The sequence below is a fragment of the Argentina silus genome, assembly GCF_951799395.1.
Source record: "Argentina silus genome assembly, chromosome: 1".
NCBI classification, from domain to species: Eukaryota; Metazoa; Chordata; class Actinopteri; order Argentiniformes; family Argentinidae; genus Argentina; species Argentina silus.
In genome coordinates this window covers 19179243-19196266 of record NC_139655.1, presented here as the reverse complement: position 1 = coordinate 19196266, position 17024 = coordinate 19179243, and the positions used below count along the sequence as shown (strand labels likewise).

Here is a 17024-nt window from a genome sequence, read left to right as displayed (position 1 = left end):
TAATATGTGCCCACTCTCCTATCTCTCTTAGGCTTTGCGGGAACCCCAGGCTACCTGTCTCCTGAGGTTCTGAGGAAAGACCCCTATGGGAAACCGGTTGACATGTGGGCCTGTGGTAAGGAAGACACACACACACACACACACACACACACACACACACACTGTGTGTCATGCTCTGCAAGAGCACCCCCTAGGCACATGTAAGACATCCACAGTACATCCCAACACCTATAGTATACTGTACTGATGACACAGCCATAGTAACTATGCCTGATGTATTACGAGGAGTTGCTCTTTATTGCACCACTCACTACAACTTTATTACATTAAGGGCCTGTTGTTCCTGGCAATCTACCAGCCAATCATAATGTACAGTACCTGAGTAACCCAGGGCTGAGGTGCTTGGCTTGTATTTGTCACCACGGTGATGATGATAATAATATGAATCCCTTATAGTGGAAGGAGTCTTTATACATCCACTAATGGTTTATATAATATATAATAATATAATATAATATATGCCATTTAGCTGATGCTTTTATCCAAAGTGACTTACAGTGAGTGCATACATTTTTCAGTATATATGGTCCCAGCAGGAATCAAACCCACAACCTTAGCGTTGTTAATGTCATGCTCTATCAACTGAGCCACAGAAGACCACACATATTTATTTTCTTTAACCCAATATATATGACCCATTAAAAGATGTCACAAAAGGTGGCTACAAAGCTATCATTTGGTAATTGGGTCATTGACATTTATATTGTACATCATCCTCTCACTCCTTAATGAATGACTTAAGTTTATGTGATTACATACTGTCGGCTATGGGTCTCTCTCTCTCCTGATCGTTACTGCCATTGTGTGTGTGTGTGTGTGTGTGTGTGTGTGTGTGTGTGTGTGTGTGTGTGTGTGTGTGTGTGTGTGTGTGTGTGTGTGTGTGTGTGTGTGTGTGTGTGTGTGTGTGTGTGTGTGTGTCGTCTCTAGGTGTGATCCTCTACATTCTATTGGTGGGCTACCCTCCCTTCTGGGATGAGGACCAGCATCGACTCTACCAGCAGATTAAGGCTGGGGCCTACGATGTGAGTTGTTTGGTATCTCCTGTCAGTTGCAGAAATGACTTTAGATCCTTGCTGATGTGTACACACACACACACTGACTCTCTCCTGTGTCACACTTTTGCCATTACTCTTCTTGCCTCCTACACAGGAAGGAATATGTTGGTGACGTGTTTACCCTTGATTCGTGGACTGGCTACGTCTCAATAGACTAAAGTAGCTTCTTCTTTTCTTCATATGCACTTCTCTGAAAAAACTGTGACAGCAACATGGTTGAAACCCCTTAGGCATGTGCTTTCATCTGTCCAGTTACTTTTGGGCAGTCAGTGGCGATGAGGGTCAAGGAGAGGAAGCCACTGTAGACTATTGAGATGCATTCTCTGTCTATTGGCTGGCTCACTGTTCCTCAGTGTTGGCTGTTAGAGGAACACACACATGCTGTATCATTCTCTGCGAATGTGCGCTGATCGTCTGGTCTCTCTCTCTCTCTCTCTCTCCCACTCACTCCCTCCCTCCCTCCCTCCTTCTGTTCTCCCCCCCAACTCCAGTCCCAGACAGACTGGGACTTGTGAGGAAGGGAGGGAGGGACAACAGGATGGATTGATGAATGAATGGATGGTTCCATTGACTCACTCTACTTTTCTCTTCCACAGTTTCCATCCCCTGAGTGGGACACAGTGACCCCTGAGGCCAAAGACCTGATTAACAAGATGCTGACTATCAACCCTGTCAAACGAGTCACCGCCACAGATGCCCTCAAACATCCCTGGATCTGTGTATGTCTCGCGCGCACACGCACACGCACACACACACACACACACACACACACACACACACACACACACATTGTTTGACCCTCTTCTGCCTTCTCTTTCTCCAGCAACGCTCCACTGTGGCCTCCATGATGCACAGACAGGAGACTGTGGAGTGCCTGAAGAAGTTCAACGCCAGGAGGAAACTCAAGGTGAGGGAACTCCTCCAGACCAGGAGGGGGCACTACTTACTACATGCCTATCAACAGATCTCAAGTAAAAATGTAACTTAACCAGGGTGGAGGTGTAGAGGAGTGTTGTGTGACGTGTTAGAGAGTGGACTATGGAGCGTTGGAACGCCTAACCATTACCTAATGACAACCTAATGTTTGACACCATGTTAGTGATTTAGAGCATTGTAAAGTCAGTTGAAACTCACTGTTCATTTCTCCCTCCAGGGTGCTATCCTCACCACCATGCTGGCCACACGCAACTTCTCAGGTTGGTCCTATCCACTTCTTCAATTAATGAATTCTCTCTGCCTTAATGCCTTGGCCTTCCCTATTATTTATTCATATTCCCCCTCTCTCTCTCTCTCTCTCTCTCTCTCTCTCCCTCTAGTTTTTGTCTGTAGACTGGTGCCCTCAGGCTTTCCTGTGACCTTGCCACCAAAGGCAGATGAATATTTATCAGCTTTTCCTCAATAATGTAACTGGATTATTTTGTTTTCATGAAAATGCTTATGGAGGGTTTGGAAGTAGAACATTTCGAGGGAAAACAAGGGAAATCAGTGAAAAGAGTGAGAGAGAAAGTGATTGCAAGACAAGGGAGAGAGTGAGAAGATGGTGTGATGAAGTGAGAGAGAAACAAATGTGAAAGGAAGGAACGTGTGAATTGTGACAAGATCAATCCCAGTGAAAAGTCCTACCCTAGTCATCTATACCTCACCCAGGCCTTGAAACCAGGATGAATGTGGTTTGGAACCACTACATCCAGCCCCCTCCCAGTTCATATCAATAGAGAGTGGAGACCAGTGGGACGATGTGGATCGATGCGGATCAGACCATCTGGGTCCTCTAAAGGGCAATCGTTTTTTTATTTTGTTTTGCTGTCTCAAAGTATTGATTCTCTCTCAGGGTGATGTGTGACTGCTGCTGGAGCCATGGAGGGGACTTCTCTCTCTCTCTCTCTCTGTTTCTGTCTCTGTTTGTCCGTCTCTCTCTCTCTCTCTCTCTCTACCCTGCTTTCTTGTTGTGTTTCTTGTTTCTGGTTTTGTTCTTTATCCAGGCAGAGAGACTGTTGATTATTAACCATGACAGGAAATGTATTCCTCTCCTTTTGACCAGCCTCCTTTGATGTTTTCAACTTGTGCTTTTTTCTCTTACATTTCTTGTACATTTTAATCCACAGTTTATTGAAAAACTTCAAATGTTATTTGAGTGTCAATGAACGTGCCCCCATTTCCATGTCTTGTTTTACAGATTTGTTTGTGTGTAAATCCATCCACTATAGCTACTGAAATGACATGTTCAATTATACTTACTATTTCATCATTACCGCAAGACCTTTAAGACCATTCCATTTGATTTACCGTTGTTTCTTTTCACCTTCCTTCCTTTGTTGGGAATGTGTACCCCTGTGAGGTAAGAGTCTTTGGCATGGATAAGGGCATGCCTTGGCACTTCTCTTTACCTGAGTGCTCTGCTGGCTAACTGAACTGGGCAGGAGTTACTGGCACCCTCTCAAACCTAGACAAAATTATCTCACTCATACACCCCCACCCCCTCTCTTCCTGCGCCAGTGTGGCCTTTTAGATTTAATCACGTCAACCAGTCACAGAGCTTCACTGCTCTAGTCGAGTGTGCCAGAAACCCCACCGCTCTCACTGCCCAGCCAATCAGCTCGCTCCATGCCTTGACTATATTTGCATGTTAATTGAGGAAAGGACAAATCGGCTCTCTACGGAGGCACAACTATAGGGAGTCGCCATTATCACATTAATGTGATTTAGTTCTTTAACATTTTTAACCAAGCAATTAATGGTGTGTGTGGAAAAAGGTGTGTGTGTGTGTCTGTGCCCTATACCTTGTTTGAAGTGCCTTCACAAGGCCACTCATAGAGGACTGCAAGTTATAGCTACAGTATTTGCATGTTACAAACTAATCACTAAGTTTTATTTCTCTCACTTAATTTGCATCCTCTCTTTTACTTCTACCTCTGGTTGGACACTTCCAGAGTTTGCTGATAATACGCTGTCTTCGCCAGATTTAGTGCAGTGTGTGTGTGTGTGTGTGTGTGTGCGTGTGTGTGTGTGTCCTCACTGACCATGTCCCATTGTCCTCTCTCTCTACAGCAGCCAAGAGCCTTCTCAACAAGAAAGCTGACGGTGTGAAGGTACGTTAGCCTCCTATCCACTACTCTGGTCTTAACAGATACAGATTTAAAATATTTACTTTTTCCTTCAGCCAGCCATGAAGTCTGTCTTTTTCATTCTTCCGTGACTAAGATATGTAACTGATTGTTCCCCACCACGTGCAGTGGTTCCAGTAGAGAGTGGGAGCATCTGTTTTGTGATATGAGGGAGCTGTGTAAAAGAATGTGGTGACAGATGATGAGCTAAATCTATGTGACAGTCCTCATCTCCCTCTGATCAAAGCTCAGCTGTCAAACTCTAGCAATAGTCCCTCATCAACTCTGTGTAGTCCCCCCCCCCCCCCCCCCCTCACGTACTCTCCCCCACACAGCTGTGTTACAGTGGCTATCCTCCAGTGTTCAGTGTTGACACTCCGGGCCCAGTGTCAAACTGGCTGTTTCCCCCGCTCTCTTCCTCCCCTCACTTTAGCCCTCTCCATCCGTCTCTCGCTCTCTCTCTTTTTGCTATTGTTCTCTCTTTCTCTCTTTTGACTTTCTTTCTCTCTCCTTGTCCTGTGTGTCAGTCTCTGAATACTTTTCCATCCTTCTGATTCACCAAAAACTTGATGTAAAAGACTAACATTAGCTTTAACACCTACAGTCGTTACGTCTGTACCTGTTGTCATCATCATAGAACTATTTTCAATCTCTGTCTCTCTGCAGTCGTAGTTGAGTCACCAATGTGTGTTCAAAGCTCAGCAGGCAGCGTTTGCAGGATTATTTCAGGTTTAGCACAAGAGTCCAGTTTGTTTCCCTTCTAAATGTCATTGCATCTGAGGCTCTGTTGTAGGTTAAGTAATGGAGTGGAGGGGGGGGGCTTGTGTAAACATATTTGGTCCAGCCATCAATTTAATTTCCTATTTTGAGTGAATAATCTATGTGTACAATGATTTCATTGTAACTATGAGTGATCATAACAGCAGTATACTTGCTTTAAGTTGGGACCTTCGCTTACACCTTTAGGGCCTTTATTTGTGTGAGTTGGGAATATGGACCCAGCTTGTCTTGTTCTCTTTTGTGTTGTGACTGGTTGCTGCAGAAAAGGAAGTCGGACAATGAGCTGCCAATGTTGAGGGTATGCCTTAATGTCAGAAGCTGCTGTCTCTGGTTGACTGTAGAACAACCCCACAAAACATGGCCCAGCTAGTTCTGTCCTCATAGTGTAGTTGTTTGTGGTTAAAACAGCAGTCCTTGTTATGTAGATGATCTGCAGTAGCTCTCGTTGATTGCTTCTTTCACCCTACTGTATGTCCCCTTGTATTGATGTTGTTCATGTTGCTCATGCTTAGAGAGAGAGACAGAGACAGACAGACAGACAGAGGCAGACACAGAGAGAGAGACTACATCACACAGGTGAACAGATGTTAGAGAGAGAGAGCGAGAGAGCTGTAGCACTCATTTATTGGATTTCATCCCCTGTAAACAGGGGATGAAAGTTTCGAAAGTTTTGATTGTGTCCATTAGGATGTTTCTCAGCCTTAGAAAGCATAGAAACAGTGGAGCGGAACAGCTAATCATGTTAAAGGGATATGTTTATGAAGCTCTGTTAAGGAGGAACATTTTGCATGTCTGTATTCTCACCTACTGTAATCCTCTCCAATATTTTATTGAATAGCTACAAGCTCACAGATACCAGATTTCTCTAATTAACTTCCCTCTTGTGCTCCACGTTCTGTCCTGTTTTTCAGACTAACAGTAAGACTGAAACTTAAGACAGACTTAAGACACTAACATCTTCTCTCTACAGCTTTGTGGCTCTAACAAATTTCTCTATGTATTCGTCTCTTCGTCTCTCCCCGCCTGGTGCGCTAGCCCTTGTTCCTGAAGTCTAAGGCGTGTTTATCTTTGTCTGTCTATCTATCCACTCTATCGTTCTAGATCAACAACAAGGCCAATGTAGTCACCAGCCCCAAAGAGCCCTCCTCCACTCCTGCTCTGGTACTCTGTCTGTCTGCCTGTCTGCCTGTCTGTCCTCCTGCCTGACACTGTCATTCTCCATGCCTGGGCTGCTCGTTCTCTAATCCGTTGCCTCTCTTTGTTTGCTCGTGGTGATGCCTCTTTTAAACCAGAGATGTTTTTTCTTTCTTTCCATTATATATCTTTATTTGAACACATTTGCTTCTCATTGTGGTGGGGTTATCTTTGCAGTTGGCATGTGCATTTGACTTTATTATTGTTATTTTCTCATGTTTTGTAACCAGTGACTAAAGTAGCCAGTGGTGCACTGTGCATGTCTCTGTTCGAATGCACTGTGGCCTCAGGCTCATGTTTCTTAACATTTACTAAGGTTTCTTCTACAGTATGTTACTCAGGAAACCAATGAGACACACTGGCAGAAACACCCAAGCATGCTTCTGAAAATAGATGTATGCATGCAACACACACAAAAACACACAGAGCCTGAGGAGGGTTAGCAGTGCCTCCGGCGTCACCCTGTCACCACACATGAGCATCAACATGCTATGACAGTCCACCCCTAGAACTGCCCTGAGGGGCCCTAACTCAGGTTTTACACGTTAGACAGGTCATCTAATCGTCCTGTAGTGTATTTATCCAGGCTGCGGCAGGACTGTACACACGTCACCGTATAATGTCACCATTCAAGAATACATGGTACAGTGGCTATTGCCCTTTGCAATGTTTTTCCCCAACACCGTGAAGATTTTCCTATGGAGATACTATAAACATGTTTTAAAGGTGCTCATACAATGGTAGATGTGTGAGGGGTGGTTGGCCATAGCAAGTTTGGTGTTCACACACAGTACATTTACCTGGAGTAAGGTGTGAGGATTAGGTGCATGCCTTAGCTGAAAACACCACATGGTTTCCTCTGTAGCCTATGTCCAGGGAGGGCCCAGTTACTAACCTGCTCCTACATTTACCATCCTGGCACGGATGTCTTCACTGTACTATCATCTTGTCTTCTGATGCCCTTACTCCTCAGACTTGACTCCTTTCCTTGAAAAATTACTTGAAATGTGGAACCCGGGGAAAGTGTTCAGTTGGACATATAGGACCTGCACTGACCATAGCCCCAGTAGTGCTGTAGTCATCATTTCACTCTGCCCAACTACATGCTTTCCCTCAGATAAACTGTCAACTCCCTAGGTACAGTTAGTCTCTTTCTTCTTTACTAAGCATTTACTACAACAATTTCCTGTGTATTTAACCTCTCTCTTCTTCACCCTCTACTTCCTCCTCTTCCTTCCTCCTACCCTCGAATCAGGAGCCTCAAACCACTGTTATCCACAACCCCACTGATGGAAACAAGGTATTGCGTAAATGAGCCATTGTTAATCTCTAGAGCATTCAGTACAAGTGTTTGCTGTTGATATTTTGCTTTTTCTAGTAGCAAAATAGCTAAGCATTTCCGTTTGACTTCTCTACAAGTTCTTACAATGCTATGTCTGAAGTCTTGATGTGTGCCATTGATGTTTGCCTGAAATGTGACATTGCACAATTCAGTGGTTAATATGTTCTTTACAATGTACAATGGACTACTGACTCTATGAATATGTTTTATCTAATGTTAAACAAATCTGTGCACATGTACATGCACATGTCTTGAAACTCACAGATAGTACATGATTGTTAAAGATGATTACCAGCTCATGTTTCACTTGTTCTGAGTGATCTTAGACTAAAGTAGTTTATATCCTATCTGCACCGATGAGTGTTGATGAGACTCTGGACCTTGGCCATTCATGTGAACAATGGGAAAATGTACTCATGTTTCTTTGAATTATTTAAAGAGAGAAAGATGTCTGCATGTTTGTTGTTTATTTTCCTGCATGTCAAACTAATGCATGTTTGTTGTTTATTTTCCTGCATGTCAAACTAATATTATTGAAGCTAAATCTGTAATCTTAATGTATGCATGGAATATTGAGAACAATGATAACATTTTCTCTCAATGTTGAAACTACTGTACAGCACGGAAACGTTCCTTTAGTCACCAGTGTTGTGGCCCAAACAGCATGCTTTTGGAATTGAATGACATACACATTGTAGGCATGAAATACTGTAGTGTTACTATCTCTGTGACAGCCCCTGCAAGCAAAATCCTTAACAATGAATGTGTAACATCTTTCCCTCCGTATATTGTATGTTATGCCTGGGGGAAGTGTGTGCACAAATCTGCATGTTTTGTATCTATTGCTTTGTACAGTAAAACTTGTGCATGTCAGATTAGTGTTAGAGTATTTGCAGCGGTGCCAGTGATTAGCATTCAGTTATGAATCACTGAAGGTGGTTGAGGATGCAGTTGAGGTACAGCCCAGTGAAGACATGGGAATGCATACCTACAGCTACTCTGCCCAGGTTGCCATGTTGGCAGCTTTTTGTATGATATAACCTGATAATAGTGAACAGTCTATCATTTCACTGTGACCATGTGTTAAACCACCAGTACAGGTATATGACAAGTTTTTTTTAAATTTTCTAGTGGATTTACAATTGATTTCTTCATTGGTGATGAGTTTTTGTTGTTGTTGTTCTCTCTCAGGAGTCCAGTGAGAGTGCCAACACCACCATCGAGGATGAGGACGTGAAAGGTAGGAACGCACAACTGAACAGAGGAGTGATTCAATGCTGCTGGTCCCCACACATCGCACCACCACTCAGACCCATGATGTTTTTAGCTACAAATAATTTATGGCAGCACAGAAACATGGACAGAAACACAGTTGTGTCGGGGATCCATACCATGTGTCTTGCAATGCATCATGCTGATATACAGGAGTATAAATACACTATAAGCTGTTTCCATGTCTGCTTTGTTCTGTTTGTCCTTTTTTGTTGTTGCATGGATTAATCCAATTTTGTTCGTTTTGTTCATTTAATTTGCATCTATTCATTTACTCTAGTCAGTCAGATCTCCTTCACATGCACTGCCATTTTCCAACTGTCCTTTGTGGCTTTATTTACTCTGCTTGTTATTTGTTACATGGTCAGCTCTGTGAATGAACGTTATCCTGTTTGCTTGTGTCATATTTCACTCTGCATGCATTTCCTTGTATCTTAGTCTATTGATGTCTTGTCCATCTGTTCTCCCTGTGGTGTTTAAGGCCAGTGGTGATTGTTGAATAGTGGCACAGCTTCAGTTCTCTGTGGTACTTTGTTGGGCTAGCTAGTTAGGGTTAGGGTTAGTGAGTCATTAGTGGTATGGAGCTGTGTCTACAGTAGAGAATAACACACAATGAAAGCAGGCTGAAACTACATCAGAGAGAGAGAGAGAGAGAGAGAGATGGCGGTGGCGGCCTGGTATGCCCGCCCCCGTCATAATGGGACCCATTGTAAGCCATGTGTGATGGGGTCATCATCACTAAATGCTCCAATGCCCCTGCTCGTTAGGGGTGGAGCCACTGGATGGGTATACATTGTATCACTAGAGATAGGCATTTGTTAAATGTTCCTGACAATGTAAGGGCTGCTTTCTCTCTTTTCTACATGGTACACCATCATAAGATCTGGGAGAGGGATCCCAATCACCAATATTAATATTACCTTTTTCTCAGCCTTGAAAAGAGCCTTTGAAAACAGATGAGGATGGCATTTAATGAAGGAATATCATGAGCTACCTGCTTGGAATAATTGCACCTTGTCACAAACCCCATCTGTGCGCCAAGAGGTCATTCTATGCTCATACTGAGTCTAAAGTAAATGATGTTTGGTATTGTTTGAGGTTGACAGGTTTTGCACCACGTTTGCCTTCAATGACGGATGACTACTGACGTGTGGTGGGGTTATGTAATATGGCATGTCTCACTGCCTCTCTGCCAAACGGGTGTGTGTGTGCATGTGTGCGTGTGTGTGTGTGTGTGGGGGCAAACAGGTTTACTTTGTTTTTTCTGGCAGCAGCTTTGTTGAAAAGATGAAGGCTTCCTTCCATTTGCCAAATTAATGGGAGTCATTCTATAACGTTGCACTGTAGGTGGGATGAGCTATCTAAGACTATTGAGAGGAACCCTTTCTCCATATCACCAGTCCTGTGACATTATCATCCCCCACCAGACAGCCAGAATGGCTCCACAACCTAATGTCTCACATGTTCTTGTTTTCCTGTTCCATGTTTTTAGTTAAGTTATGTCTCATGTTTTGTTATTGGTATGCGCATGGAACATGCCATCTTCAGAACACTGTCACTCATCTTTCCATCACTCATCAGTTCATATCTTTTCTTTTCTCCATTTTACTTTTTTGTTTTCTATATCTCACCCCTCCAACCTTTACATCCATAAACCCATCCATCCTTCAATCTATAAACCCATCCATCCATCCATCATCCCACTTACCCCCTCATCCCTCTGTCCCGTGCCCTTGCCTCATCCAGTGTCCTGCAACTCCTGCGTTTCCACCTCCTCTACTCTCTCTGAAACGTACCTTAAGGAGCCCTCAGACACTGACAGCTCCTTCTCCCACTCTTCCTCTTCCTCTTCCTGCTCCTCCTCTTCCTCCTCCTGCTGGTACTCTCCCAGTGTGTGGCCCAGTAGGGAGGAATGCTGTCACTATATCCTGAGGGTGCTCGTCGCTGGCTACCTCCTCCTCTTCACCTGTTCATTTGTGGTCTTTCTGTCCGTTCAACCTGCCGCCCAGTGTGGCTCCACCTCCACCCACACTCAGGGGCCCCCCTTCAGGCCTCCGCTGCCTAGCCTGGGCCCCAGCAACCTGCAGTGTAAGTCCTGCCCTACAGAGACGGGGGAGAGGGCACAAAGTCCATTTACCCAATCCCCCCCCGCCCATCCCACTATCCCAGAAAACCTGCCCTTCATTCAGCATCCCCTCAACCACAACCACTACCAGACAGAGCTTAGGTTGAAGTGTTGAAGTGAATGATAATTCAGTGCACTTGGTGTGTCAAAAAATGAACAGTGCCCCTTTTCACCCACTGCTTTATACCAAAGACCTAAAATGATGGCATTCGAGTGTTTATCTGAGAATACACAGAGGAGGCTGCTAACACCCTATTCTAACTGGTCTTTCAGTCTCTCCTTGGTATTACTCCCTCTTTCCCGGTGCACAGTTGATCTGGACCACGATCACAGATAGGCTACTGTATAGGCTACTGTGTTCTGCTGCCCTCCCCAGGTCAAAAGCTGTCATGGCATCTTACTGGCTTCACTTTCATCATTTTGTAATCAGGGGTCACCAGGGGGTCATGAAGGAGCTCATCAATCCGCCGCAGCAGGGATCTGTAGGTGAATGTGTGTGGGTAGAGGAGTGCTATGACTCGAGGAGCATCCTCTCTGTTTAGTCAGTGATGAACTTGGTTCAGGCAGTGTGTGTGTGTGTGTGTGTGTGTGTGTGTGTGTGTGTGTGTGTGTGTGTGTGTGTTAATGCTGTACACATGGTGGTGTATACTGTGCTTAGCTTAATAGCTTATTTTGTAGAATTTATGCAGCAATAATGATATTGTTCTCTATGGTGTGAAAGGGCACTCATAATTGAGTGAGTGAAAGAAGAGATTGCAGATTACCATGTTCTCGTCTTTCGGAGGGATACTGTACATTTTTAATCTCCTTTAGTCTAGTGAATGTTCCCTCTGGCCCAGAATATTATCTGACTCAGCTCCAATGAAAGACACTAGAAGGATAGACTATTGTCCAAGTCCACAAAGAGACATTCTGCCTCACTCAATAGAGATTAGTTCCACTCAGTAGATACTATAATGCCTTCATTTCCCCCCTTAAGGTATTGTGGGTAGTGCTGTCTTGTAGTAAACTGGGCTAACAAATGGTCTCCTATCTCCTAGCAAACTGCACTTCTTGTGTTGAGGAGGCCTAATGTTTCCCCAGAGAGGACAAAACGGTTAACAGCACAGCACAGAACCATTTAGTGCTCAGTTGAGTCTTATTTCTAAGAGCCTTAAATAGGACATTGATCTACTTCTGATTTGAAAATAACTGACAGGCAAAAATAGTTTGTTTTCAGAGTGTTTTCAGAGAGACAGATTAAGTGGGGCATTTATGGTGGATGAGTTGTCTCTCATTTACAGACAGACAGTGAACAAGGTCTGTCATTGATGTGTCAGCACTCTTCACTAGGCTGCTGCTGAAATAAGGGGACAATGTATAACAAACGTTGTCATTTCTGAATGGAAACCAATATGTACATAAATACCCTCAAATAAAAGCTGAGAATCTCTAATTGAACATTGTCATTTTGATTTCAAATCCAAACTTTTGGAATATAGAGCCAAAAGAAGAAATAATGCTTCACTGTCCCATTACTTACGCAGGGCACTGTATGTTCTCAGTCAAATGACCTACTATGGGTTAAGTAAATAAGAAGTAGCTAGCTCATAGGTTTGTTCTTGCGACAGTGTTAAAGCAATGTTCACTGCGTGGCAGCAAGTACTGTACCAAAGTACACTTTGATAACTACTGACCCCAGTTTTTTGCTGTATCAGACTGAAATTGTCAATATTTGAAAGCTGTGATACGGCTGGAATGATGTTGGCTTTTTACAGTGCAAACATCTTCACTGCCTTCATTGCAGTCTCTGTCTCACACCAGTGAACAGTGTTTAATTCTCAGAGTACCAGAGTAGAGAACTATTGTCAGGGGAAAATGTTTCTTCTCTCCATCCTCTGTGTTCTTCTCTTCACATCGTTTGATAGTGTCAGAGGGCAAACCATATCTGTTGAAGGTAAAGAGAGTAAACAAAATATCATTATTTTGAAGATCTTTAATTTGAATTCTGGAAGAATTCAAAGAATTACATAACTTTGTGTTCTGACTTTCTCAGAATTTGTATAGTAGTATACTTTGTGACCTTTTATAATTTTAGGGGGTTCTTGAATGCATTTTTTATGCATATTTCAAAGTTTTTATGCATTTTTTCAAAAGGTTAGTACTAACACTAATACCAAAACTATTTTGTTGGTAAAGGGATACTTTCAAAGGCTTATGAGCAATGTTTTGTAAGAAAAACTATTTACACTGTGGGATCACATCATTCCACACGTGTGTGTGTGTGTGTGTGTGTGTGTGTGTGTGTGTGTGTGTGTGTGTGTGTGTGTGTGTGTGTGTGTGTGTGTGTGTGTGTGTGTGTGTGTGTGTGTGTGTGTGTGTGTGTGTGTGTGTGTGTGTGTGTGTGTGTGTGTGTGTGTGTGTGTGTGTGTGTATGTGACAGTACCTGCAACCTGCATTTCACACCTCACCGTCAGCCCTAATTTTGCTCATATATACATAAGCCCTCAACACACTGCATTCCACTTTACACCTTCCATCAACATTACATAATAACATTTGCTAAATCAGGAAAATGTTCTTCACATTCATTATTCCCTAGCTTGCCTTCTTAACCTGAGAGGTAATGAAATCCTGTTGTATTTGATGTCATCTGTGATATTTTTATTTATTTATTGATGTTCATTTGTGCTTTTCCTCTCCAGTTCATGGCACTGTGTGTGTGTGTGTGTTTTGAAGTGTTGAGCCTGGGCCCCTGAATCTCCTGGTGGTGTCATAATGTTGTGATTAAAAGAAAACACATGGTTAATACTTACTGGTGAACTCTCACCTATTCATTTAACACCCTAGATGTCTTATAATTGTCCTACAGTATGTGGTGGTGTAGTTCACTTTTTTTTCTTAACCTTGTGATAATGTCTCTCTCTCTCTCCTTCTCTCTTTCTCCATTCATCCATCTCAGCTCGGAAGCAGGAGATCATTAAAGTCACTGAGCAGCTGATTGAGGCCATCAACAATGCAGATTTTGAAGCCTACACGTTAGTGCTCTTGGATTCTTCCCACAGCTATCCAGACTTTATACAGACAAGGCATTTCTAGATACTCTGTCATTCCAACATTGTAACACCATGTAAAGTAACCACCTCTCTCACAGGAAGATCTGTGACCCTGGCCTTACATCCTTTGAGCCTGAGGCCTTGGGAAACCTAGTGGAGGGAACAGACTTCCACCGCTTCTACTTTGAGAATGGTAAAGCACCCTAATTCCTCTGTGCACTTACACTACATGTACTGCGTCAAAGACCTGCCACTGGTCATACTTCATATTGTAGATTCTTCAGGGATATCAGATTCTTGATGCCAACATGTGTCCTCAATGACCGAACTTTAGCAGCATTATTGACTGATGGAGTAATGATCTGATCCATGTCCCCACTATTCTATCTGTCTCTCTCTCTTTCTCTCTCTCTCCACCCCCTCCAGGTCTAGCTAAGGCTAAACAGGGGCCCATCCACACCATCCTCCTGAACCCTCACGTCCACCTGATCGGGGACGAGGCCGCCTGCATCGCCTACATCCGCCTCACCCAGTACGTCGACGGCAGCAGCATGCCCCGCACCATGCAGTCAGAGGAGACTCGCATCTGGCACCGCCGCGACGGCAAGTGGCAGAACATCCACTTTCACCGCTCTGGCTCACCCACCGTGCCCGCCAAGTAAGGGGACGATACTGTAGGTGCGCTTATGCCTCCCTCTCCACCTGCGACATGCTATCCTGGTCTGCTTTGGTCCTCTTTGGTCTGTTTTGACCCTGCCAACCCTAGCTCAGCATCCATGCCCACTTTTCAACACTTGTAGCACATGCACTGCTGGGAACACCTCTATTCATGCTGTCCTCTATCTGTGCAACGTAGATAGATAGATAGTTTGTGTGTGTTGAGATTCCAGTAAGATAAAACAACTATTTGAAGTTGCCTGTCTGAAAATTTAAAAATGATTTATTTAAGTTATTAATATAAATACATAAAAACTATACACATTTTTTTCTGTGACAGTTGAGATGGCCCCTGACCCCCCAGCATACAGCTGTCAGATGACCATGGACCCCACCTACTGTACCAAGTGTCTGGTACATCTGTCACCCAATCCCTGTCCTTCCCTATACAGTAACTCCGCCCTCTCAGAGAGTTGTTTACATCGTCGCTGCTGGACTGAAGAAACTTTTAAACATAAAAAAAAAAAGAATCTCGACAATATCATTGCTCGATTTCCTCTCTATTTTCTCAGTCTCATCACAACACAACTAAAGCATGTTTTTTTTCAAATTAAATTTAAATGATTTTCATGTTTTAAACATGTTTTAAGTTTGAATGCCATGGTAATATGTATACATGCCAGAGCTATTGACGATGTGTGAAGTTTACCGATTATGAGATACAGTATATCAGAGCTTTTAATCAAGTGATAAACAGTAGTAGCTCTGTGTTTCTCCTTAATGCTCACCATCATGGATACACAGTAACCTGACTCAACTCATCAGTACATTCATATAATCTGAATATGACACATCAGAAAGATGAGTTATTTATAAATTATATCAGTTTTACCCTTTTGGCTAGGTGACCAACATATCACAATTTGTCCTTTATTCTAATGTCAGTTTTTCTGAACAGTTGCAATCTATGAAAATATAAATGAATGACTAACACAAGCTTGCTTTTGTTTTGGTGATGTAGAGACTTTTGTGATTGAAGTGAATTGCTGTCCTTGCTTAAACGTTGGAGTATAAACTGTTAAACGTGAGCTTAGTTTATCATTTCTTTTTACAATTTGGTGTTCTTGTTCTCTATTGGCACAACATTAAGGATGATAATTGGGAATTTTTGCTTAATTGTAGTTCTCTGTTAAAAAAGAGACAACAGAGCTGTGGTGTTTTGCTACTATATACAGTATATGTTTGCTTAAACATCACATGAAAGATGTGAGAAAGGTCTCAATGATAGAATGTAAACAATAGATATAATGTATACATATAACTCAAGGCTATTGTATAACATATGAAACACTGTTTTAAAGTCAAATCATGATATTTTCATAAGGATATAAGTATGTGAATGGTTGTCATATATTTTTGCTTTTTGGTTACTTTTTATATTGTGAAATTTATGGGCTGTTCCTTCCATAATCGTTGATCTTTTCTATAAGTCTCACATATCCTCATTATTCTGCAGTTTTACCCTGTGCAACAGTAATGTATAGTGATGGTTCTGTTCTCTAAATCAGCCCTACAGTATATCCTCTCCTCCTATATCCATACCTGAGAACCTATGACCAATGATCTGTCTGGGAAAGAGCCTTTACTTACTATGTGTTGCGTCTTCAACCCCTGTGTCAGTTACAGTACTTGACTGATAACAATTTACAATACACATTGATATTTTATACTGCAGATAAAGTGAGATAGTTATTGAATCATATGGAATCACATTGTTCTAGTAATATTTCTTAGTTGTTAGATATTTTCATGTTTAACCATGTTATTTTGCCAATGGAAATGTAAGGGGATGAAAGTTATAAGGAAAAATAGTAATGGTGAGATTATATATTTTGTGACATTACACAATGTTTGGGATATAACACTGAGTTGATATTCAAATGTCCACAGTGGTGTTCAGAATAGTTGGGTGGGTACTCCCTAATGGTTTGTGAATTAAATTATTTGGACAACAGGGCTATCACACAGTTAAGTTCTTCCTGCTGGATGGGGTACAGCACAATTGTTATGTTTTATTATACATTTTCTGTTCTTTGCTGCCCCACTGCAGATTTTTTGAAAATGTGCTATGGGACACTAAAAATTGTGTAAATTGTTGACATGATGGGAAAGGACTAATACTGTACATGTTTAAGAAATATCAAATAAAATGTGTGATTTCTGCCAAATGTCTGTTTTTAATGTGACAAATGTTCTGCCTATCAATTTATACACTTACTACTATCAAAAATGTGGTTAAAGGCTAAGAAAATACCAAAGCCTAATGTATGCAGTCTTTATGTATGTAACTGTGTTTTTCTTTCATTTAAGAGACAAAATGAAATGAGTAAAATAAGCTTT

The 17024-nt window shown here is 42.4% G+C and overlaps 1 protein-coding gene across 15 annotated transcripts in view; it reads left to right on the top strand.

The window, feature by feature from the left end:
• LOC310805645 (calcium/calmodulin-dependent protein kinase type II delta 1 chain) overlaps window positions 1-16852 on the top strand; it is a 58169-nt gene extending 41317 nt beyond the window's left edge. For 3 of the 15 annotated variants that reach the window (XM_083671424.1, XM_083671415.1, XM_083671421.1), the window contains 12 exons: window positions 32-115; window positions 988-1082; window positions 1712-1834; window positions 1939-2022; window positions 2269-2311; window positions 4164-4204; window positions 7449-7493; window positions 8727-8775; window positions 13874-13949; window positions 14066-14160; window positions 14394-14645; window positions 14965-16852. In XM_083671424.1, coding sequence (XP_083527550.1) covers window positions 32-115; window positions 988-1082; window positions 1712-1834; window positions 1939-2022; window positions 2269-2311; window positions 4164-4204; window positions 7449-7493; window positions 8727-8775; window positions 13874-13949; window positions 14066-14160; window positions 14394-14629 — 971 coding nt within the window. In that variant the 3' untranslated portion in view covers window positions 14630-14645; window positions 14965-16852. The remainder of the gene's footprint in view (window positions 1-31; window positions 116-987; window positions 1083-1711; window positions 1835-1938; window positions 2023-2268; window positions 2312-4163; window positions 4205-7448; window positions 7494-8726; window positions 8776-13873; window positions 13950-14065; window positions 14161-14393; window positions 14646-14964) is intronic. The other 12 variants (XM_083671425.1, XM_083671426.1, XM_083671419.1 and 9 more) reach the window with 7 other exon arrangements.
• The last annotated feature ends 172 nt before the right edge of the window (window positions 16853-17024 follow it).